Raw genomic sequence first — 23883 nt, 5'->3', positions numbered from 1 at the left:
TGTGAGGCCAGAGGCTATCGTGTTGGGCAGTGCCCCTTCAGGGCGCCCCTCTGTCTTGTGGCCCACCCCTCGCGCTGTTGATGAGTGTCTCCCGCGCATGCCGGGCAGGGCTGAGTCGGTACATTGCCTCTGCCCTCTAGACGAGATCCCAGACACGCCTACCCTCCCACAAAGCCCCGGGGCTTCCCTGTCCCCTGTCCCCCAGGATACGCCAGAGTCGCTCCCCTCCGAGCAGTGCCGTCCATGCCGCTGTCCAGTCGACCCGCTGGAAGCTTTGGGGCCTCCTGCTCTGCTGGCAGCTAGAAAGGTCCCAGTGCACGCCGGGCCTTCAGAGCTGTTGCTGATGCAGACATGGGACAGGGGAAGGGCCCTGGCTTTCTCCAGGAGCCGGTGCGCATGCCTGGCCTGCAGGGCAGTGCCAGAACCCCCGGAGAGGCAGCCACTTACTTTTCATGTGGGTGGTGACAGACAGAAACAAATTTTCCACAGACTTATTGAATCCTTTAAACTGCCCGAGTTCCTGCAACTAAAGCAGAGACAGAAGGAGAGAATGAGACTTCTGTCTGATGACTGGTGTTTGCCCCGGAAGGCTCCAGGCCACCAACCCCCAAACGCCTGCATGGGTGGGTGAAGGCATGTGTGGGTTCTTGGGGTGCATGTGGGTGTGTGCATGTGTGTCTCTGGGGCACAGGCCTCTAGAGAGGAGGGAGGAGCCCTCTTTATTCAGCGTCTCTCCTCTGAGTTTTGACAACTGCCTTAAAGGAAGGGGCAGTACCGTGTGGTTGTCGAAAAGCTAACAACTACCTCATAGAAATAAGCACGGACACGTCATGGCCTCAAAGACTCAGTGAGCAAATTCTTACTTCTCTGGCCTCCTTCTCTTACGTCACTGACCCCAGCTCGGTCCAGAGAGGACGTCAACGTGGAGGAGCCAGACTGGAGCCAGGGGTCAGGTCCACCCCCCAGTGCAGAAGAGAGAGGAAAAGGGCAGAGAAAGAACAGAAATGAGGCCACTCCCTCTGCGAGTCTCATCCATCCGTCCATCCGTCCATCCATCCCAGTAATATGTCTTGAGCATGTCTGTGCTCGAGTAACTTCAGATAAATTACTCTCAAGGAGTAAAGGAAACCTCTCCCAAGGAGAGAGTAGAGCAGGATTTTGAAGGTCACTCTGGGGTCTCAGTCTGAAACTGGAAAAAGAATTCTCTCGCCAGCAGACATGTATATTCTGTACATAGATGGAGTTACTCCCTTTAATATGCAGAATAATAAATAATCAAAACCACATGTTTCCATGGCACTTGACAATTTCCAAGTATCAGCACAGACATTATCCAGGTAATTTCTCACACCAGCCGTGGGAGGCGAGCCAGACAAGTATGATTATTGCTGCCTCCCAGGTGGGAGCCCAGGTAAAAGTAGAAAGTGAAGTCGCTCAGTCGTGTCCGACTCTTTGAGACCCATGGACTGTAGCTTACCAAGCTCCTCTGTCCATGGGATTTTCCAGGCAATAGTACTAGAGTGGATTGCCATTTCCTTCTCCAGAGGATTTTCCCGACCCAGGGATCGAACCCAGGTCTCCCGCATTGTAGACAGACGCTTTACCGTCTGAGCCACCAGGGAAGTTGGGAGCCCAGGTAAGTCCCCCAGAATCACACAGCTAACTCTCTGGATGGGAAGAGTCCTGGTCTTCTTTACGCTAAGCACCTACAAACACTCAAAGACACGCACACGCACATTTCCACAGGTACTCCCCCATCTGTGAGTCACATGCCTGTGAATCAACCTGTATTTCCCTTTCCAACCCCCAAAGGCCCCTGACACACACGGGAGCCCGTCCAGACCCCCACACTCAAGGGCACGGTGAGGGGACAGAAGCAAGAAAACGACAAGAGTGAAGAGATAGGGATGTGGGATGCAGGCGGAAGACACGTCCACTGATGACGCGGGGTGTGGCGGGGGGCGGGCCCATGGCCCCCAGCGCGTGATGGGAACCCAGACCCCAGGCAGAGCCCAGCACCTCCAGCCTCCTACGGAGGGCCCCCTTCCCTCCTGGCCTCGGGACCCTTCAGCCAAGGCTGGATCGCTCTGCCATGAGGCTCAGCCTCTCGGCCCCGTCTCCTCCGCATCCCTCCCCATCCCCACCCAGCAGGCACCGGACGGGCACGTTACCCTGGCAGGGCCGCCGCCACACTGGCTTTCGCTGAGAGGCGGTGGAGTGGGAGGAACCACGGAGATCTTGTTGCTGAGGGGAAACACAGGGACAAGAAACGGGTTGTGAGTATTACGCGTATACAGCATTCACATTTGTCCTGCAATTCAAGTCCTCTGCCTTTCTGCAAAAAAATACGCCTCACCTTTTAGAAGAGGGCCCAGCAGCCTGCCTGGATCCACTCCACACAGGGCTGATTCCTGGGGTCTGAACGTGGGAGACGCAGCCCTGTGGTCCCAGGCCAGGGCACTGCACTCCAGCCGTGTGTTCACAAAACAGCTGGGGTGCTGGGCCCCGGCTCTGTGGCTTGGCTGCCCTGGCACCCGGACTCCACACATGGGTGCCATGTGGACATGAGCGTCCTCTTAGTGGACAGCACCCAGCAGAATGCCCCAGATGTCACGGATGTAAAAACAGACAGTAAGAGGAATCATAAGTTTATGCTAAAAGAAGTTGGCACGAGGACGGACGGAGTAAAACAATGAAAAATCCAGAAATTGGAAAGTCTCATCATAAACAAAACAAAACAAAAGCTGCTGGTGGAGACTTTTCAAGAATAATAAATTCGGCATAGTCGGGTGTGTGAATTATTGCTCTCTTCACGATGGCTGGGTGTTTAGAATTTTGTTTATAAAGTTACTATCTCTCAGGCCATTATTCAAACCCACCAGTGTTCATTCCACAAATGTTTCTAAAGTGTCAGGCACCGGGCAAGATGTTGGGGACATGAATGATTCATAAAAGCAAATGCTTGGTTTAGAATCTCACTGGTGCATGTGCTCAGCCATGTCTGACTCTTTGCCACCCCATGGACTGTAGCCTACCAGGTTGCTCTGTCCATGGAATTTTCTGGACAAGAATACTAGAATGGGTTCATTTCCTTCTACAGGTAATCTTCCTGACTCAGGGATTGAACCCAAGTCTCTTTCATCTCCTGCAATGGTAGGCTGATTCTTTACCACCAAGCCACCCAGGAAGTCCTGAATCTCATTGGACATGCCATCAAAAACAACATGTTGTTTCCTGAAAACATATCAAAAAAATTCAAGAAACAAAATGTCTTGTGAGAAAATCTTATGCTCAATCCTTGTAGCTTTTCATAAGAATGTGGAAATATCTCTGCATCTTCTCCAGGCACTTTTTATCATCTTTTTTTTAAAGTTACATTCCAGAGCAGTGACATCCGAAAGTCAGGAGACCTATACGTTCTTTTGCTGAGTCCTCTGTGCTCCAGCCCCGAGGGCCCAGGACGGCCTGGCCTCTGACAACACTCACCTCAGCTTCTGATAAGATTGCAAGAGCTTTGCTCCGGCTGTCTCGTGCTTGCCTGGAAGAGATATCGGTAGAGGTCATTTATTAGTAGGAATACAACACAGATGATGGAAATACAGGATCTAATACATTAAAATTATTATTTTCCTAACAGTGCATCTTGTGATTAAAAAGCAAGAGACCATTTTGGGGTGTGCGCTGTTGCTCGGTCATATTTGACTTTTTGAAACCCCAGGCTTCTCTGTCCATGGAGTTTTTCAGGCAAGAATGCTGGAGTGGGTTGCCATTTCCCCCTCCAGGGGATCTTCCTGACCCAGGGATCGAACCTGCGTCTCCATCTACTTCTGCATTGGCAGGTGGATTCTTTACCACTGAGCCACCTGGGAATCTGTACGTTTTACCAAAAAATCATGAAACTGTACATTTAAACAGGTGAATTTTGTGTTACCTAAATTATATTCCACCTAAAGCTGATGTTCCACACACACATACGCCCACACACAGAATGAGACAATACTTGCTGGAAATGATTGCTTTTACTGAAAGTTGATGCTGAATTAGATTTTTAAATTCTGGATCATTTGAAAAACACTTCAAGCTTCTAAGCTTCCAGTTGTCCTCTGCAAACATTTCATAATGGAGTGACTATATTCCTTTAAACATTCTTTGTTACGCAGATTGAATTAATCTTTTAAAAAATGTAATCTACTTATTTCTAGTTATAGAGGCTAATAATTTCCTAAATAAGACTCCATCTGATATAGTACTCTTTTTGTTTCAAGGAAAGGGGATTTTATGATGTGCTGTATTAAGACCCTAAAAATAGCCCTCTCTAAAGCCCACAGTCCTGTGAACACAATGTTTCCCAGCCCAATGCACAGGGTGAGGTCAGTGCACTTGCCCAGCCTGGAGACCAGAAGTGGATTCTCTCAGGGAAGTTCCCAAGAAGCCCCCAGAGCACCCAGCACACAGCTGAGAACTGCCAGATGCATGGTCCTAGGAGGTCAGAGCAACTCCTGTGCTGTGCTTTCAGAAGGCTTTCTTGTTGTTGCTGTTCAGTCGCTCAGTGTCCGACTCTTTGTGAACCCATGGACTACAGCATGCCAGGCTTCCCTGTCCTTCACTATCTCCTGGAGTCCATTGAGTCAGTGATGCCATCCAACCATCTCATCCTCTGTCGTCCCCTTCTCCTCCTGCCTTCAATCTTTCCCAGCATCAGGGGCTTTTCCAATGAGTCAGCTCTTCGCATCAGGTGGCCAAAGTATTGGAGCTTCAGCTTCAGTCCTTCTAATGATTATTCAGGACTGATTACCTTTAGCATGGACTGGTTTGATCTCCTTGCAGTCCAAGGGACTCTCAAAAGTCTTCTCCAATACCACAGTTCAAAAGCATCAATTCTTTGGCCCTCAGCTTTCTTTATGGTCCAACTCTCACATCTGTACATGACTACAGGAAAAACCATAGCTTTGACTAGACAGACCTTTGTTGGCAAAGTGATGCCTCTGCTTTTTAATACACTGTCTAGGTTTGTCATAACTTTTCTTCAGAAGGCTATAATCCTTCCCAAAGAAAGCCTTAAATATTTCATCATCTCCATAAGATAGGAGGCAGGGCGGCAGGGGCGGGGTAGTAAGACAGTCAGGAATTACAGGGAGCCTTTGGGTGGGGGGTAAAGTACTCTGATATCAAGCCCCAAACATTAAAGCTGGGGATGGCTAACCCCCCAGCTGACCCTGATCTGATCTCCCCCTCCCCCCAATTCCATGGGATTCTCCAGGTAACAATACTGGAGTGGGTAGCCATTCCCTTCTCCAGAGGATCTTCCCAACCCAGGGATCAAAACCAGGTCTTCTGCATTGCAGGCAGATTCTTTACCGTGTGAGCTACAGGGATTATGCCCACTGCCAGTCAGGGGTCCTAACTTGGGGAGTTCAGGTGACGGATGAGCCCTGAAATCACATTTCAAACTGTGAGTCCACTTGCCCATGTGCATTTTTCTGGGGTTCACCGCGGTGCTCACCAGACTCTAACAGGAGTGAGCCTCCTCACTGTCCGACTACAAAACAACCCTTTAAAAATAAAAAAGGCCTCACCCCGAAGGCTGAGCGCTAAACCAGCAGAGCCAGCTTGTAAAGAGTGAAGGCTCACATCTGCAGAAGCCTCGGGGAAGAAGACTGGCTGGAATCTAAAGGAGCCACCCCGAGTGCACCGAGGGCCCCATCACTGTGAAAGCAGAGAAAGACAGAGGAAAGAGGGAGATTAGACAGAGACACTGCTTGTTCAGCCTGTCCTGCGCCAGAGTGCAGACTCCAAAGGAGGGGCAGTTCTGAGCCCTGGGGGTGGCGGGGCAGGGGGACCACAGCTCAGGGGCTGCTGGCCCCTCGTCCTCCCAGTCGTGGACTGCTGGGACTGCTGTCCAGAGGCACGACCACCAGGTGACAGCCCCCCTCTCCAAAACGATGCTCCTCTCCCCACCACCTGCAGCCCTCTAGCGTCTCCCTACGGCCCACACCTGGGCCTCCACACTGGGGGTCTACTCTCGCACCAACCCTTAAGGAGGGTGCCCCACTGCCCTACTTACCCTGGGCGTTCTCCACTCACTCCCCTCGCTAATTGCCTTTCTACCCCAGGCCTGTACCTCCCTCCTAAACCTCAGCTTGGTCTCCCCATCACATTCCTAAATACCCTTCCTGAGCCCCGGGAGGCTGGGCCCACACACACGGCTTTCTGCTGCCCCCTGCTGGCGGCACTGGGAACCACCACCCTCGGCATTGACACACCCTAACTGTAAAGTCCAAATGGCCAGTATTACAGGCTCTGTACCTTCTCTCCCACCTGCTCAACTGTGCGCTTGTGACTGCAGCCATCGTGTTAAAGAGTGGGTGTGTCTGTGTTCTGATAATGGACGTTGAAATTTGAATTTCTTGTAATTTTTCAGTTCAGTTCAGTTGCTCAGTCGTGTCTGACTCCTTGCAACCCCATGGACTACAGCACACCAGGCCTCCACATCACCAACTCCCGGAGTTTACTCAAACTCACGTCCATTAAGTCGGTGATGCCATCCAACCATCTCATCCTCTGTCGTCCCCATCTCCTCCCGCCTTCAATCTTTCCCAGCATCAGGGTCTTTTCAAATAAGTCAGTTCTTTGCATCTGGTGGCCAAAGTATTGGAGTTTCAGATTCAGCATCAGTCCTTCCAATGAACATTCAGGACTGATCTTCTTTAGGATGGACTGGTTGGATCTCCTTGCAGTCCAAGGGACTCTCAAGAGTCTTCTCCAACACCACACAGTTCAAAAGCATCAATTCTTCGGGGCTCAGCTTTCTTTATGGTACAACTCTCATATCCAGCAATGACTACTGGAAAAACCATAGCTTTGACTAAACAGACCTTTGTTGGCAAAGTAATGTCTCTGCTTTTTAATATGCTGTCTAGGTTGTAATTTTTTATGTCTCACAAAAGTTCTTCTTTTGATTTCTAACCATTAAGATATGTAAAACTCATTCTCAACTCACAGGAGTTGCAAGAATGGGTAGAGGGACAGGCTTGGCCCAGGGGAGCCAGGGTGCCCCACGCTCTTTTTCCCCCAGGTGTTGCGGGGGCAGCTGTCAGCAGGGAGCCCGTGAGCCATGCAGAGTCCCAGGCGCACCCCCAGCCTCATGGAGGCGGCCTGGGGCGTGAGGTGGAGGATCAACCCTGGGGCTCTGTTCCTGTGCATCACCACTTTACTCTTTTTTTCTCTTCTACTACTCAGTCATTTCTTACCAGAGGCTTTCCTTAAAAAGCACTGAACATTTATTTCTTGTTAACTCTTTTTTTTAATTTGCATAATGACTATGGGGAAATGCTCGTTGAAAGATGCCCCTCCCCGAGGTCTCCTGACTGGCAGGTTGAGGTCCCACTCTGGTGGCCTCCTTAGGCTTTACGAGAGCGGCTGTGGGTCTGGGTCCCAGGGTCCTAGGCTTCGGGCCCATTCAGAAAGTCACAGAGACATTTATTATCCTCGAAGCTGACTGTCTGCCAGGGGCTGTGTGGGACACTGACTGCATTTGCTGTGGGGCGTCACCAGGAGCCGTCTCAACTCTGTAAGTGAAAACCTAGGCTCACGGGGACTGTGCTGCTGTTGTTCAGTCGCTCAGTCGTGTCCGACTCTCTGCAACCCCATGGACTGCAGCATGCCAGGCTCCTCTGTCCTTCACTATCTCCCAAAGTTTGTTCCAACTCATGTCCACTGAGTTGATGATGCCATCCAACCACCTCATCCTCTGTCGCCCCCTCTCCTCCTGCCCTCAAAGCACAGTGGACTGCGTAATGGGCCCAACATTACAAACGACAAAAAAGCTGGCATTCACGTGACAACCTGCCTACAAAGCCAGGCACAGCAAAGTTAGGGCAGCACGCCAGTGACCATATGAGGGGGTGACCTTCTCTCTGCTCTGGCTCGTGTTTGAAATGTTCATAATAAAAAGCAAGGGCTTTTTCTGTGGGGAACCACCACATGTAAACCAACAACCAAATCCCTGAAAATTCTTAATCCTGTCTGAATTTCATAAGTGGTTTGTACTTGTCATGCGTATCTTATCCTGCTTAAGAAACGAGGCCTGTGATTGCGGCGTCCAGCCTCTGGTGGGGCAGTGAGTGCCCAGCAGCGAGCGTGTTGCCAGCACCCTCCAGAGGCCGCCTCTCCCCCCCGCCCCTCACCCTCCAAAACACACTCCAGGTCCTGTCCTTGGCTTGCAACTCCCAGCCTTCGCAGCTTCTTCAGCCAACACACAGAGCTGCTTTGGGTTGAGAAAAGATACGCTGAAGCCCTCCCCCCAGGCAACTGTGAAGGTGACCGCCCTTGGAGACAGGAGTCTTTGCAGATGGAGCTTAGGTGAGGTCATCCGGGTGGGTCCTGATCCAACACGACCGGTGTCCTTGCAAAGTGGGGACACATGGACAGAGGGGCAGACACGCACAGAGGGAAGACGGCAGGACCACAGAGGCAGAGACAGAGCGATGCGTCTACGAGCCACGGACACCGAGGACTGCCGGGAGGGGCAAGGAGGGGTTCTCCTCGAGAGCCGGCAGAGCAAACGGGTATCTCGGAAACTCGACTTTGGACTTTCAGCCTCCAGAGCTGAGAGACGATACATTTCTGCTGTTTCAAGCCACCCAGGTCACTGTAATTTGTTACCGGAGCTGGAGAGACCCATCTCGGAGGTCCCGTGTGACTCAGTCTGCACTGACCTCTCCTTGCCACCTGCTGCAGGTATAGGCGAAGCTGAACTTCCTAGGAGCCCCACCGCCACTAGGGGGCACCACTTCACACCACGTTGTGCCTTCGCGTTCCGTCTAGTGGTTTATTCTCTGGACCTGACTCACCAGGCTCCTTGTCATGGTTGCCAGGCGCAGTTGCTTTAAAATTCCTCTGATGCCCTGTAACTGCTGGCATATACATCCATCTCCCCTGCTAGACGGTGAACCCTTTGAGGACACGGGCCTCGTCAGTGTCGCCAGCACCAGCGGGCTTGCCAAGCAGAGGCGGGTTATAATAAATATGACAACAACAGTATCCAATGCTATTTTAGCAGTAAGTGTGACCTCATTCGAGCTGTACCAAATATATATGAAACAAGGTCATTTTTTCCACCACTTGGCTTCCGCATAATTTTGTCCATTCATTCACATTCGTTGTGTATAATACACACGGCTCTTTACAGAGGTAAGAGTCAGGGGACACAACCTCTGCTCATAAGCAGGAACTTAGGGAGTGGTAGGCGTCCCCATGGACCACAGGGCAGAGCAGAGGCTTCTAGATCCAAAACCAGCCTGGGACTAGCACAGAGTGTCTGTGGCAAGTCATCACACGTCTGTGTACTACTGGATACACTGCATCTACTTTTATATCCACTTCTCTAAAAAAAGGTGAAGTCAGAAAGAGAAAAACAAATATCATATATTAACACACTTATGCGAAATCTAGAAAAGTGGTACAGATGAACCTATTTGCAAAGCAGAAATAGAGGCATAAGACTAGAGAACAAAAGTATGGACACCAAGTGGGGAAAGGGGGGTGGGATGGACTGGGAAATTGGCCTTGACATATATAGACTGCTATGTACAGAATTGATGCCTTCAAACCGTGGTGCTGGAGAAGACTCTCGAGAGGCCCTGGACAGCAAGGAGATCAAATCAGTCAATCCTAAAGGAAATCAACCGGATATTCATTGGAAGGACTGATGCTGAAGATCCAATACTTTGACCACCCAATTCAAAGAGCTGACTCACTGGGAAAGCTGCGAGTCAGGCCACCTTCTGCTTGAAGACTCTGTTCACTCCACAGCTGTCTGGGTTCCATGACTTTTCCATAGTGCAGGGCTGCTGTGGGGCCTTACACTGTCGGAGAGGAGGTTAACGATCATGTCTTAGAAGACTAAGCCGCGCCAATCCCATGATTCAGGGTGTGGGGCCCCTCAGCCACCTATGACCATGTGATGGAGCTGGCTGACTGAGCTGTACTGGGGCATTCCAGAGTCTTCCCTCTGCCCTCTTTCCCAGGGACCTCGTCATCCCAGCAAGGCATCAGGGTGGCAGGGTACGGCATCTGCAGCAGGACCTGTGGTCCAGGACGCTGGCTGGTGGGCAGCTGGCGTGCTTGGCCAGTGTTAAAAGGGAGCCTGGTTCAAAGTGAGCATCCATTCTACAGGATTTCTTATAAGCACCTGCCTTATCCCTATTCTTAACATTTTCTTTACTGGAGTACAGTTGCTTTGCAGTGTTGCGTTAGTTTCTGCTGTACAGCAAGGTGAATCAGCTGTATGTGTACATGTATCCTCTCTTTTTGGATTTTCTTCCCATTTAGGTCATTGCAGAGCATTGAGTAGAGTGCCCTGAGCGAGACAGTAGGTTCTCATCAGTTATCTATTTTATACATTGTTGTTGTCATTTAGTCAGTAAGTTGTGTCTGACTCTGCGACCCCATGGACTGCAGCACGCCAGGCCTCCCTGTCCTTCACCATCTCCTGGAGTTTGCTCAAACTCATGTCCATTGAGTTGATGAGGCCATCCAACCATCGCATCCTCTGTCGCCCCCTTCTCCTCCTGCCTTCAGTCTTTCCCAGCATCAAAGCAAAGCACAGGTAGGGGTTACTCACACAAAGCCTCCTTGGGAACTATGCAAATACACTCCATCAAGATGCTCTGTCTGCCCTAGGAGTTGGTCGTAATATATGGATTTTGTTAGAATAACACATTCTGCTGCGCCTTTCAGAAAAATAATGACAATCAATCAACACACAAATCTAGGTGGCCCCCTTGCACAGTGCCCAACCTGCACAACTGTATGTGACAGTCCTGAGGGCTGGCCCACAGTGGAGCGTTAAGTATGCTCCAAATGCTAGACAGAGGTGACTAAAACCAGAGGCTGGGGCAGGGGGCAGTGTTAGACAATTATAAGGTGTTTTAGGACTTTCATTTTTCATAGGCAAGAAAAGGTCCCTAGGACAATAAAGTTTTAAACCAATCTTTGGCTCACTTATGCAAAGTGGAAAAAAATCTTTCCAAAAATTTGACCTAAAAGTCCCTTAGAATGTGAAGAACCATGATATCCTGTCACAAACGGTTTCAGAGTTGGATTCCAGAGCCTTTGAGGGTATGCTTCACTCTTTAGAGATGTTTGAGCTTAGGTGGCACTGGGACCAAGACACCATTCTAGGATGGAAGGAGACGCAGGCCACGGCTGTGAACCTGCCACCGGAGCCTTCCAGAAGAATGGAAATTAACAGCAGGTTTATAATCCTGTGGGCAGAACGAGGATCACGTGTAGTGTCCTTCTGCCACTAGACATTACTCTTCTGCTTAGCTGCAGGAAAGAAAATAATTTTTCCCCTTTAATTAAGCTCCCTGCATCCTATCAGCAGAAGGTCTGAATGGCTTCTATGTTAATAATAATCCTCAAGAGCAGGGTAGTAACTCTTCCACAAAGAGACACCTAAGGTTGAAGATAACTGGCCTGGGTTTGCAGTGAACCAGGGAATAATCAGGTATAAACTGCTTCTCCACAGCTTTTAACTTTCTCTAAGAACTGAATGTGGGTCTCAAGAGTTCTCTGTCCTAAAGATTCTAGATATTAATTCTTTATCAGATATGTGATTTCCAAATATTTTCTTCCATTTTATGGCTTTCCTTTTTATTCTGTTGATGGTATCCTTTGATGCACAGAACTTTTTCATTTTCATGAAGTCCAGTTTATCTTTTTTTTTTTGGTTGCCTTTGCCTTTGGTGTCCTATATAAGAAATCACTGTCCTCCCAAGACTTCAGATTATACTACAAAGCTGCAGTAATCAAAACAGCATGGTATTAGCACAAAACAGGCATATATCTAGAGAAAACAAATGCAAAAAGATCCATGCACCCCAGTGTTCATAGCAGCACTGTTCATAGTAGCCAAGACATGGGAACAACCCAAGCATCCATTAGCAGATGAACGGATAAAGAAGGTGTGGGGTGTGTATACAACGGACTGTTGCTGCTGCTGCTAAGTCACTTCAGTCGTGTCCAACTCTGTGCGACCCCATAGACAGCAGCCCACCAGGCTCCCCGGTCCCTGGGATTCTCCAGGCAAGAACACTGGAGTGGGTTGCCATTTCCTTCTCCAATGCATGAAAGTGAGAAGTGAAAGTGAAGTCGCTCAGTCGTGTCTGACTCTTAGTGACCCCATGGACTGCAGCCTACCAGGCTCCTCTTTCCATGAGATTTTCCAGGCAAGGATACTGGAGTGAGTTGCCATATGTCTGCTGCTGCTGCTGCTGCTGCTGCTGCTGCTGCTAAGTCACTTCAGTCGTGTCCAACTCTGTGTGACCCCATAGACGGCAGCCCACCAGGCTCCCCCGTCCCTGGGATTCTCCAGGCAAGAACACTGGAGTGGGTTGCCATTTCCTTCTCCAATGCATGAAAGTGAGAAGTGAAAGTGAAGTCACTCAGTCGTGTCTGACTCTTAGCGACCCCATGGACTGCAGCCTACCAGGCTCCTCTATCCATGGGATTTTCCAGGCAAGAGTGCTGGAGTAGGGGCCACTGCCTTCTCCATTGCCTTCTCCACAACGACTGTTACTTAACCATAAAAGGAAACAATGAAGTGAAATAATGCCATTTGCAGCAACATGGACAGCCCTAGGGATTATCATACTAACCAAAGTAAGTCAAAGAAAAAGACAAGTAACATATGTTATCACTTATATGTGAAATCTTTTTTCCTCAATTACAAATGAGCTTATTTACAAAACAGATTCACAGACAAAGAAAACAAACTCATGGTTACCAAAGAGGAAGGGGGAGGAAGGAAAAAGTAGGAGCTTGGGATTAACAGATACACATGACTGTATATAAAGTAGATAAACAAGGACCTACTACACAGCACATGGAGCTATATTTAGTATCCTGTGATAACCTATAACAGAAAGAATCTGAAGTTATATATATATATGAAATTAGACATATATATGAAACTGGACGTCCCTGGTTGCTCAGATAGTAAAGAATCTGCCTGTAACGCAGGAGGCCCAGGTTCGATCCCTGGAGGAGGAAGCGGCAACCCACTCCAGTATTCTGGCCTGGGAAATCGCACAGACTGAGGAGCCTGGCGGGCTACAGTCCATGGGGTCGCAAGAGTCGGACACGACTGAACGACTAACACACACACACGTATGTGAAACTGAGTCACTTTGCTGTACACCCGAAACACAACATTATAAATGAACCACACTTCAATCACAAAAAGAAATCGTGACTTCCCTGGTGGTCCAGCGGTTAAGAATCTCTTGCCAATGCACAGGACATGGGTTCAATCCCTGATCCAGGAAGACGCCACATGTCTCCGGGCAGCCGAGTCCATATGCCACAACTACAGAGCCTGCTCTCTAGAGCCTGTGCTCCGCAGCAAGAGAAGCCACGGCAATGAGATGCCCAGGCACCACAAGGCGGAGTAGCCCCACTCCCCGCAGCTAGAAGAAGTCTGTGAGCAGCAACGAAGACCCAACACAGCCATAAATAAATTTTAAAAAATTAAAAAATCATTGTGAAGCGAAGTGAAAGTCGCTCTGTCTTGTCCGACTCTTTGCGACCCCACAGACTATACATACAAGTCAATGGAATTCTCCAGGCAAGAATACTGGAATGGGTAGCCTTTCCCTCCTCCAGGGGATCTTCCCAACCCAGGGATTGAAGCCAGGTCTCCAGTATTACAGGCAGATTCTTTACCAGCTAAGCCACGAGGGAAGCCCAAGAATACTGGAGTGGGTAGCCTTTCCCTTTTCCAGTGTATCTTCCCGACCTAGGAATCGAACTGGGGTCTCCTGCATTGAGGGCAGATTCTTTACCAGCTGAGCCATCAGGGAGGCCATCAAAGCCCCATTTATGTCATAGTCCCCTCTATGTTGCCTTTTAAGTGTTTTACACTTTAGCTCTTACTTTTAGGTCTTTGATCCTTTGAATTAACTTTTGTTTATGGTGTTAGGTAAGGGTCCAACTTCATTCTGTTACATGGACACATCCAGTTTTCCTAGCACCCTTTATTGAAGAGGCTCTCCTTTTCCCATTGAATGAGATTGGCACCCTTGTCAAAAAAATCTCCTGACTATACAACACAGAAAATATAGCTAATATTTTAAAATAGCTATAATGGAGATAACCTTTGAAAACTGAATTACTATGCTGTACACCTGTAACTTGTATAACTCTGTACATCAATTATACTTCAATTAAAAACGTCACTTGACCACGTGCACAAGAGTTCTGTTCTGGGGCCTCTATTCTATTCCAATTGTCCACATAACTGTCCTTATGCCGGTGCCTCACTCTTTGGATTACTGTGGCTTTGTAGAAGTTTTGAAATCAGGAAGTAGAAGTCTTCCAGCTTTCTTCTCCTTTTTAAGGAAACAAACAACCCAATTCAAATACAGGCAAAGGACCTGAAGTCAAGTGGGCCTTAGGAAGAAATTATTGCAAACAAAGCTAGTGGAGGTGATGGAATACCAGCTGAGCTAATTCAAATCCTGAAAGATGATGCTGTTAAAGTGCTGCACTCAATATGCCAGCAAATTTGGAAAACTCAGCAGTGGCCACAGGCCTGGAAAAGGTCAGTTTTCATTCCAATCCCAAAGAAAGGCAATGCCAAAGAATGTTCAAACTACTGCACAATTATACTCATCTCACATGCTAGTAAAGTAATGCTAAAATTCTCCAAGCCAGGCTTCAACAGTACATGAACCCTGAACTTCCAGATGTTCAAGCTGGATTTAGAAAAAACAAAGAGGAACAAGAGATCAAATTGCCAACATTTGTTGTATAATAGAAAAAGCAAGGGAATTCCAGAAAAACATCTAATTTTGCTTCATTGACTATGCTAAAGCCTTTGACTCTGTGTATCACTACAAACTGGAAAATTCTGAAAGAGGTGGGACTACCAGACCACTTTACCTGTCTCCTGAGAAACCTGTATGCAGGTCAAGAAGCAACAGTTAGATAGAACTGGACATGGAACAACAGACTGGTTCCAAATTGGGCAAGGAGTACACTGAGGTGTGTACTGTCACCCTGGATATATATTTAACTTCTATACAGAGGACATCATGTGGAATGCCAGGCTGGGTGAATCACAAGCTGAAATCAAGACTGTGGGGAGAATCTCAAGAAATGATGATATTTCATTAAAGGTTGCCATAGTAATGTGAGAAATGTTTGATTTTTATAATTTTTATAATCCTGCATGTTAAGAGTTATAAATATGTTTTCCACAAAAAGGCCTTTATGTCTTTCACTTACATCTACTTTAGTGTCAGTGATGGTGTTTGATGGGTGCTGGATACTGTCTTTTAAAATGTTATTAGTGTTAAGCTCAGATGGACTTAAAAGTGTGCTTCAGCTTTTACTTGTTCTCAAATTCTTCTTTTAAATCAACAAGTCATAAAGTTATCTCTAACTCAGCTCTCTAGGATCAAATTTTGAAGTTAATGTGAGTTAAGGGTGATATTATCAGGGTGATATTTAATAAAAAGAAGACATGTACACTGAAAAAGAAGATTGCAGGGAGAAATATCAGCAACCTCAGATATGCAGACAATACCACTCTAACGGAAGAAAGTAAAGAGGAATAAAGAGCCTCTTGATGAGGATGAAGGAGGAGAGTGAAAAAGCTGGCTTGAAACTAAACATTCAAGAAAACTAAGATCACGGCATCTGGTCCCATCACTTCATTGCAAATAGATGGGGAAACAATGGAAGCAGTGACAGATTTGATTTTCTTGGGCTCCAAAATCACTGCAGATGGTAGCCATGAAATTAAAAGATGCTTCTTCCCTGGGAGGAAAGCTATCACAAACCTAGACAGCATATTAAAAAGAAACATCACTTTGCTGATAAAGTGTATGGTCAAAGCAAGGCTTTTTCAGTGGTCATGTACGGATATAAAAGCTGGACCATCACGTACGGATATAAAAGCTGGACTGTCAGAGTGGCCGCTACCCAAAAGTCTACAAATAGTAAATGCTGGAGAGGGTGCAGAGAAAAAGGAACCCTCTTACACTGTTGGTGGGAGTGCAAACTAGTACAGCCACTATGGAGAACAGTGTGGAGATTCCTTAAAAAACTGGAACAGAACTGCCATATGACCCAGAGATCCCACTGCTGGGCATACACACCAAGGAAACCAGAACTGAAAGAGACACGTGTACCCCAATGTTCATTGCAGCACTGTTTATAATAGCCAGGGCATGGAAGCAACCTAGATGTCCATCGGCAGATGAATGGATAAGAAAGCTGTGGTACATATACACAATGGAGTATTACTCAGCCATAAAAGAATACATTTGAATCAGTTCTAATGAGGTGGATAAAACTGGAGCCTATTATACAGAGTGAAGTAAGTCAGAAAGAAAAACACCAATACAGTATATTAATGCATATATATGGAATTTAGAAAGATGGTAATGATGACCCTATATGCGAGGCAGCAAAAGAGACACAGATATAAAAACAGAATTTTGGACTCTGTGGGATAAGGTGAGGGTGGGATGATTTGAAAGAAGAGCATTGAAACATGTATATTACTGTATATGAAATAAATCACCAGTTCAAGTTCAATGCATTAAACAGGACACTCAAAGCCAGTGCACTTGGGACAACCCTGAGGAATGGGATGGGGAGGGATGTTGGAAGGGGCTTCAGGATGGGGGACACATGTACAAGCATGGCTGATTCATGTCAATGTCTGGCAAAAACCACTACAATATTGTAAAGTAATTAGCCTCCAACTTAAATAAATAAATAAAGGGTTGGACCATAAAGAAGGCTGAGCACTTAAGATGGATGCTTTTGAACTGTGATGCTGGAAAAGACTGTTGAGAGTCCCTTGGACTGCAAGGAGATCAAACCAATTAATCCTAAAGGAAATCCACCCTGAACACTCATTGGAAAGACTGATGCTGAAGCTGAAGTTCCAATACTTTGGTCACCTGATGTGAAGAGCCAACTCATTGGAAAAGACCCTTATCTGATGCTGGGAAATACTGAAAACAAAAGGAGGAGGAGGCAGCAGAGGATGAGATGGACATGCTGCAAATGCATCAGCAACTCCATGGACATGCTGCTGCTGCTGCTGCGTCGCTTCAGTCGTGTCCGACTCTGTGCGACCCCATAGACGGCAGCCCACCAGGCTCCCCATCCCTGGGGTTCTCCAGGCAAGAACACTGGAGTGGGTTGCCATTTCCTTCTCCAATGCATGAAAGTGAAAGTGAAGTCTCTCAGTCGTGTCCGACTCTTATCGACCCCATGGACTGCAGCCTACCAGGCTCCTCTGCCCATGGGATTTTCCAGGCGAGAGTACTGGAGTGGGGTGCCACTGCCTTCTCCGAGCAATGGACACGAATTTGAGCAAACTCTGGGAAATAGTGGAGGACAGAGGAGACTGGCATGCTGCAGTCCGTGGGGTCACAGAGTCAGACACAACTTAGCGACTGAACCACAAAAGGACTTGAACGTACATTTCTCCAAAGAAGATACAGAAATGGCTCAAGAAGCAGATGAAGAGATAGTCAACATCACTAATCATTAGAGAAATGCAAGTCAAAGCCACAGTGATATAGCCACTAAGGAGAACAGGACGGAGGTTCCTCGGTTTATTTCTTTAAAAAGTAGAACTACAGTGATCCAGCAATCCCAGTTCTGAGTTTACCTCCAAAAGAGGTGAAATTACCATCTCAGAGAGACATTGGCACTCCCATGTTCACTGCAGCATTACTCACAATAGTCAAGACACGGAGATGACCTATGTGGCCACTGTGAGGTGAATGAAATAAAGATAATGCGGTATATATACAATGAAATGTCATTCAGCCATAAAAAGGAAATCCTGATATTTGCGACAGTGCGGAAAGACCTGATGGCACTATGCTAAGTGAAACAAGTCAGAGAAAGACAAATACCACATGATGTCAACTGAACGTGGAATCGAAAACCACTGAACTCATAGAAAGGAAGCAGAGTGGTGGCTGCCAGGAGCTGCAGGCTGGGGTGGGTGGGAAATGGGGAGAGGCTCGTCAGAGCGCACCAAATTTCAGTTATAAGACGAGTAAGTTTGGGGATCTAATGTATACTGACTATGATGACTACAGTTAACAGTACTGCATTGTACGCTTGAAAGTTGCTCTGAGTAGAGCATTAACGTTCTCAGCATACCATCAGCAACAAATGGTACTTATGTGAAGTGAAGGATGCATTAACAAACCTTACTGTGGTAAGCATTTCATTTATATGTATATAAATAGATATACATATTAAATACTTATATAAATAGGTATCAAATCATCAAAAAAGAATCCACACATGGAACTGAATACATGTCAGGCTTGTAGATACCCAATAAATGCTGACTGAAAGACAAAAAACAGTGAGCTACCACATCACACCATTATTACTCTTACCAAAAAAAAAAAAAAAATACCAAACAAGTGTTGGCATAGATGTGGAGAAATTGGAACTCCTGTGCATTCCCAGTGGGCACAGAAAATGGAGTAGCCACTATGGAAAAACAATATGGCAGTTCCTCAAAAAATAAAAGAAAAAAAAATTAAATGTAGAATTGCCACTTGATCTAGCAACTCCAATTCTGGATGTAAATACAAAGAAGTGAAAGCAGGGACTTGAACGGATATTTGTAAATCAGTGTTCACAGAAGCGTTATTCACAATAGACCAAAGGTAGAAGCAACCCAAGTGTCCACATATAGATGAATGGATACACAAAATGTGGGCTATATATACAATGGAATATCATTCAGTCTCACAGAGGAATAAAATTCTGATATATGCTACAACATGGATAAACACTGAAGACATGCTAAGTAAAATAAGAACAAATATATTATGATTCCACTTATATGAGATACTTAGAGTAATCAAAATAATAGAAACAGAAAGTAGAAAGGCTGATGGTTAGAGGAGTAAAAGAGATAGAAGAGATGCTTACTGGGTAGAGAGCTGCAGTTCTGCAAGAGGAAAATGTTCTAGAGATGGATGCTGGTAATGGTTAAAGAACAATGAAAATTTACTTAATGCTACAGATCTGTATGTAGAGAAATCTGTACACAGGTCAAGAAGCAACAGTTAGAACCGGGCATGGAACAACAAACTGGTTTCAAATTGGGAAAGGAGTACGTCAAGGCTGTATATTGTCAGCCTGCTTATTTAACTTCCATGCAGAGTACATCATGTGAAATGCCAGGCTGGATGAAGCTCAAGCTGGAATGAAGACTGCCAGGAGAAATATCGATAACCTCAGATATGCAGATGACACCACCCTGATGGCAGAAAGCGAAGAACTAAAGAGCTTCTTGATGAAAGTGAAAGAGGAGAGTGAAAAAGCTGGCTTAAAACTCATCCTTCAAAAAACTAAGATCATGGCATCCAGTCCCATCACTTTATGGCAAATAGATGGGGAAACAATGGAAACAGTGACAGACTTTATTTTCTTGGGCTCCAAAATCACTGCAGATGGTGACTTCAGCCATGAAATAAAAAAAGACTTGCTCCTTGGAAGAAAAGCTATGACCAAACTAGACAGCATATTAAAAAGCAGAGACATTACTTTCCCGACAAAGGTCCATCTAGTCAAAGCTATGGTTTTTCCAGTACTCATGAACAGATGTGAGAGTTGGACCATAAGGAAAGCTGAGCGCTAAAGAATTGATGCTTTTGAACTGTGGTGCTGGAGAAGACTCTTGAGAGTCCCTTGGACTGCAAGGAGATCCAACCAGCCCATCCTAAAGGACATCAGTCCTGAACATTCATTGGAAGGACTGATGCTGAAGCTCCAATACTTTGGCCACCTGATGCAAAGAACTGACTCATTGGAAAAGATCCTGAAGCTGGGAAAGACTGAAGGCAGGAGGAGAAGGGGACGACAGAGGATGAGATGGGATGGCATCACTGACTCGATAGACATGAGTTTGAGCAAGCTCTGGGAGTTGGTGATGGACAGGGAGGCCTGGCGTGCTGCAGTCCATGGGGTCACAAAGAGTCAGATACGACTGAGTGACTGAACAGATGGAACTGTACACTTTAGTTAAAATAGTAAATTTTATATTATGCATATTTTACAACAATGAAAAAATGAATGAGGAGTTTGCAATTTCAAATGATTTATTGTTTAAGTATATATGTGTCTGGCCTTTTAAAAATGTGTTCATATAAATAGTTCAATGTCCAATTGTCAAGCTAGTCCCTGGAAATTACCCTAATCAGTAGTCTGGTCTAAACATGCAAACATATGAGTTCTTTTTTTTTTTAATTTAACTTTTATTGGAGTATAGCTACTTTACAATGTTGTGTGTTTCTAGTGTAGAGCAAAGTTAATCGGCTGTAAGTGTGTGTGTGTATCTCCCCTCTTCTTTTAATTTCCTTCCCATTCAGTTCACCAGAGAGCACTGAGTAGAGTTCCCTGAGCTATACAGTAGATTCTCATTAGTGATCTGTTTTATGCACAGTAATGTATATACGTCAATCCCCAAATCCCCATTCACCCCACCCCATCACCTTCTTCTCCCTTGGTGCCCACGTGTTTGTCCCCTACATTTGCTGTCTCTACTCTGGCCCTATGAATAGGTTCATCTGTAGCACTTATCCAGATTCCACATATATGCATTAATATATGATATTTGTTTTTCTCTGTCTTACTTCACTGTGTATGACAGTCTCTAGATCCATCCACATCTCTACAAATGACACAGTTTTGTTCTTTTTCATGGCGGAGTAATATTCCATTGTGTATGTATGTACCATGTTCAGTTCAGTTCAGTTCAGTCGCTCAGTCGTGTCTGACTCTTTGCGACCCCATGAATCGCAGCACACCCAGCCTCCCTGTCCATCACCAACTCCCGGAGTTCACTCAGACTCACATCCATTGAGTCAGTGATGCCATCCAGCCATCTCATCCTCTGTCGTCCCCTTCTCTTCCTGCCCCCAATCCCTCCCAGCATCAGAGTCTTTTCCAATGAGTCAACTCTTCGCATGAGGTGGCCAAAGTACTGGAGTTTCAGCTTCAGCATCATTCCTTCCAAAGAAATCCCAGGACTGATCTCCTTCAGAATGGACTGGTTGGATCTCCTTGCAGTCCAAGGGACTCTCAAGAATCTTTTCCAACACCACAGTTCAAAAGCATCAATTCTTCGGCGTTCAGCCTTCTTCACAGTCCAACTCTCACATCCATACATGACCACTGGAAAAACCACAGCCTTGACTAGGCGGACCTTTGTTGGCAAAATAATGTCTCTGCTTTTGAATATGCTATCTAGGTTGGTCATAACTTTCCTTCCAAGGAGTAAGCGTCTTTTAATTTCATGGCCGCAGCCACCATCTGCAGTGATTTTGGAGCCCAAAAAAATAAAGTCTGACACTGTTTCCACTGTTTCCCCATCTATTTCCCATGAAGTGATGGGACCAGATGCCATGACCTTCATATGAATTCTTAATTCAGAAATCATATTCAGTTCAACTATTTCACCTTGGTTTCCCATTGTCTTCATTTAAATAGGAAAAATGATGATGGATGGCAAGTTGGTCTTGATAATTCGGGACCAAAGATGTGGGCTATGTAGACAATCTCACTATGAGGAGGTGGAGGACAGAGCATGGAGGATGTGGAACAGACAGACGCACAGCAACAGTCCTGGGAGGATCGCTGGGGCCCAGAAAGCAGCAAGAGAACTCTAGTCTCTTTGTGAATATTTGAGATACATATATATATATATATATATATATATATATATATATATATATATATATATCTGGGGTGAATTGATAGTTTCAAAGAAACTTGGACAGTCTAAACAATTCAATTTTTGAGTTGCTGCTGTGGACAAAGCCGAAGGCATCATGAAATCAAAGATGACTAAATTCAAGAACATACCCCCTGAAAGATTATCACCTAGAAACATGGGGTGCGAACAAAATGTCTGAAGGCCAAGCTCTTACGTCACTGCATCAATCATAATCTGACTTGATAGCTTGTGTTCTAACTGGTTTAAAGGGACCAGTCCAAAAATCTGTCAGGGATGTGACAAGGAATCCAATTAGGGAAATTGACTTCTGAAAATCATCTCAGCACACTCTTTCGTGGGTACCGATTTTGTCTTTTTCTCCTAAAGAGAGTAGGGAGGAGAAAATATCCGGAGTAAGATGCCACATTTTCTTTAAGACAAAAGCATATGCAAAATTGTATACCTGAAAATAAACAGAATTTCATAAAGACACACTCAAGAAAGTAAGCACTAGATACTGCATTTGTAACTTACAGAAAACTTGACGGAATCACCTTTGTAGAATCCTCTTAAACTGTGGGGCAAGGGCTTTACTGAGCCAGCCAACACAGAGGTGACAAGGGCAGGCCTTGTGATAGTCTGCACACGTTTACTGGAACCCGCTTCCTTTAATTCACAAGCCTGAGTGTTTCAGGCCCACGCAGCAAGTCGGATGCTGTCATGATGGCCCTCAGATCGGATGGACCACATCCAAGAATAAAACTCTGAAAAGTCACACGAAGAACTAAATCACATTCACCACTGAGAAGGGGAGTGAAAAATTATTTCCCTTCATAATCATGAGGGAATCCTGGTTAGTCATACAGTGGATCCCCGAGACCATTAACAGAGGCTCTGTTATCGGTGCAGCCTTCCTACATGATTTCCCCAATTATCAACAATAGAGTGAAAGCCACAATATATTGTTTATATATCACATTTGACCATTTTTAAACTTGAAAAGTATTCGTTTTAGAAAGTATTAGTGTCGTGCGCTTTCTGATTTTAAGCTCAAGTAACAAGTCATGGCTGTAAAAAATTAAAAACACGTGCACACTGCTATATTTAAAATGGATCACCAGACCTACTTACTATATATCACATGTAACTCTGATCACTGTTAACCGGAAGCCTGAATAGGAGGGGTTTTGGGGAGAATAGACACATTTCTATGTGTGGCTGAGTCCCTTCCCTGTTCACCTGAAACTATCACAATACCCCAATATAAAATAAAGTTTAAAAAAAAATTGAAAAGAAAAAAGTAAAACATGTGCATGTACAACAAGGAGCCAGAAGAGGGCGCTGTCTTTACACACTTAGCAGATGTCAAAAAGTAAAGATGAGTTTCAGTTTGTTTACCCGTTACTAATGGTCTAGAAAAGTTCCATCAGCATTGTTCATTAAATGTGCTACTTCACCACTGCCTCTCAAACTTTAAAGTGCATAAGAAGAATTACTTGGGGACTTGTTAAATATATTGGTCCCCTTGTCCACAGGTTCCACATCAGTGTTCAATCAACCTTAGGTGGAAAATTTTCAAAAAAACAAAAATTCCAGAAAGTTCCAAAAAGCAAAACTTTTGAATTTGCAGCGTACTGGCGACTATTTACATAGTACTTACATAGCACTAGGGGCTTAAATCGTCTTTAGATTCCTTATAAGTGTATGGGAACATCTGTATAGGTTACATGCAAATGTTACACCATTGCACATTAGGGATTTGAGCATCCTCAGTTCTTGGTACCCAAGGGACCAAGGGACCGAGGGACCAAAACCCTCGCAGTTATCTAGAGATGTCTGTATATACTCTTGGGTCTCACTTGATCCCACCGAATCAGGAACTTTGAATTTAATATGAAATAGCGCTTCGCTGACCCTGGAGCAGGGGCCTTGGAAGCCACATTAAAGCCCTCTGCACAGAGGCTGCCCAGTGACTGAGGGTGGAGCGGGAGGTAACAATCCCAGAACCACAGGCAGCTGCCTAAAGACTGTCCTTGAACGTCTGTGCGTTTTGATCATTCTGATACACCACAGACGAACTGTGACTGTGGCATTTAAGGAATTAT

At 45.8% G+C, this 23883-nt stretch overlaps 1 protein-coding gene across 3 annotated transcripts in view; it reads right to left on the bottom strand.

Moving 5' to 3' along the window:
- SYTL3 (synaptotagmin like 3) overlaps positions 1-23883 on the bottom strand; it is a 95974-nt gene that overhangs the window by 32158 nt on the left and 39933 nt on the right. For 2 of the 3 annotated variants that reach the window (XM_061428435.1, XM_061428436.1), the window contains exons 5-8: positions 3487-3538; positions 2357-2575; positions 2172-2244; positions 448-526 (exon numbers count right to left, since the gene is read on the bottom strand). In XM_061428435.1, coding sequence (XP_061284419.1) covers positions 448-526; positions 2172-2244; positions 2357-2575; positions 3487-3538 — 423 coding nt within the window. The remainder of the gene's footprint in view (positions 1-447; positions 527-2171; positions 2245-2356; positions 2576-3486; positions 3539-23883) is intronic. The other variant, XM_061428437.1, reaches the window with a different exon arrangement.

This window comes from Bos javanicus, chromosome 9, assembly GCF_032452875.1.
Source record: "Bos javanicus breed banteng chromosome 9, ARS-OSU_banteng_1.0, whole genome shotgun sequence".
NCBI classification, from domain to species: domain Eukaryota; kingdom Metazoa; phylum Chordata; class Mammalia; order Artiodactyla; family Bovidae; genus Bos; species Bos javanicus.
The sequence above is the reverse complement of the archived record's forward strand: the minus strand, read 5'-3'. Positions and strand labels throughout refer to the sequence as shown.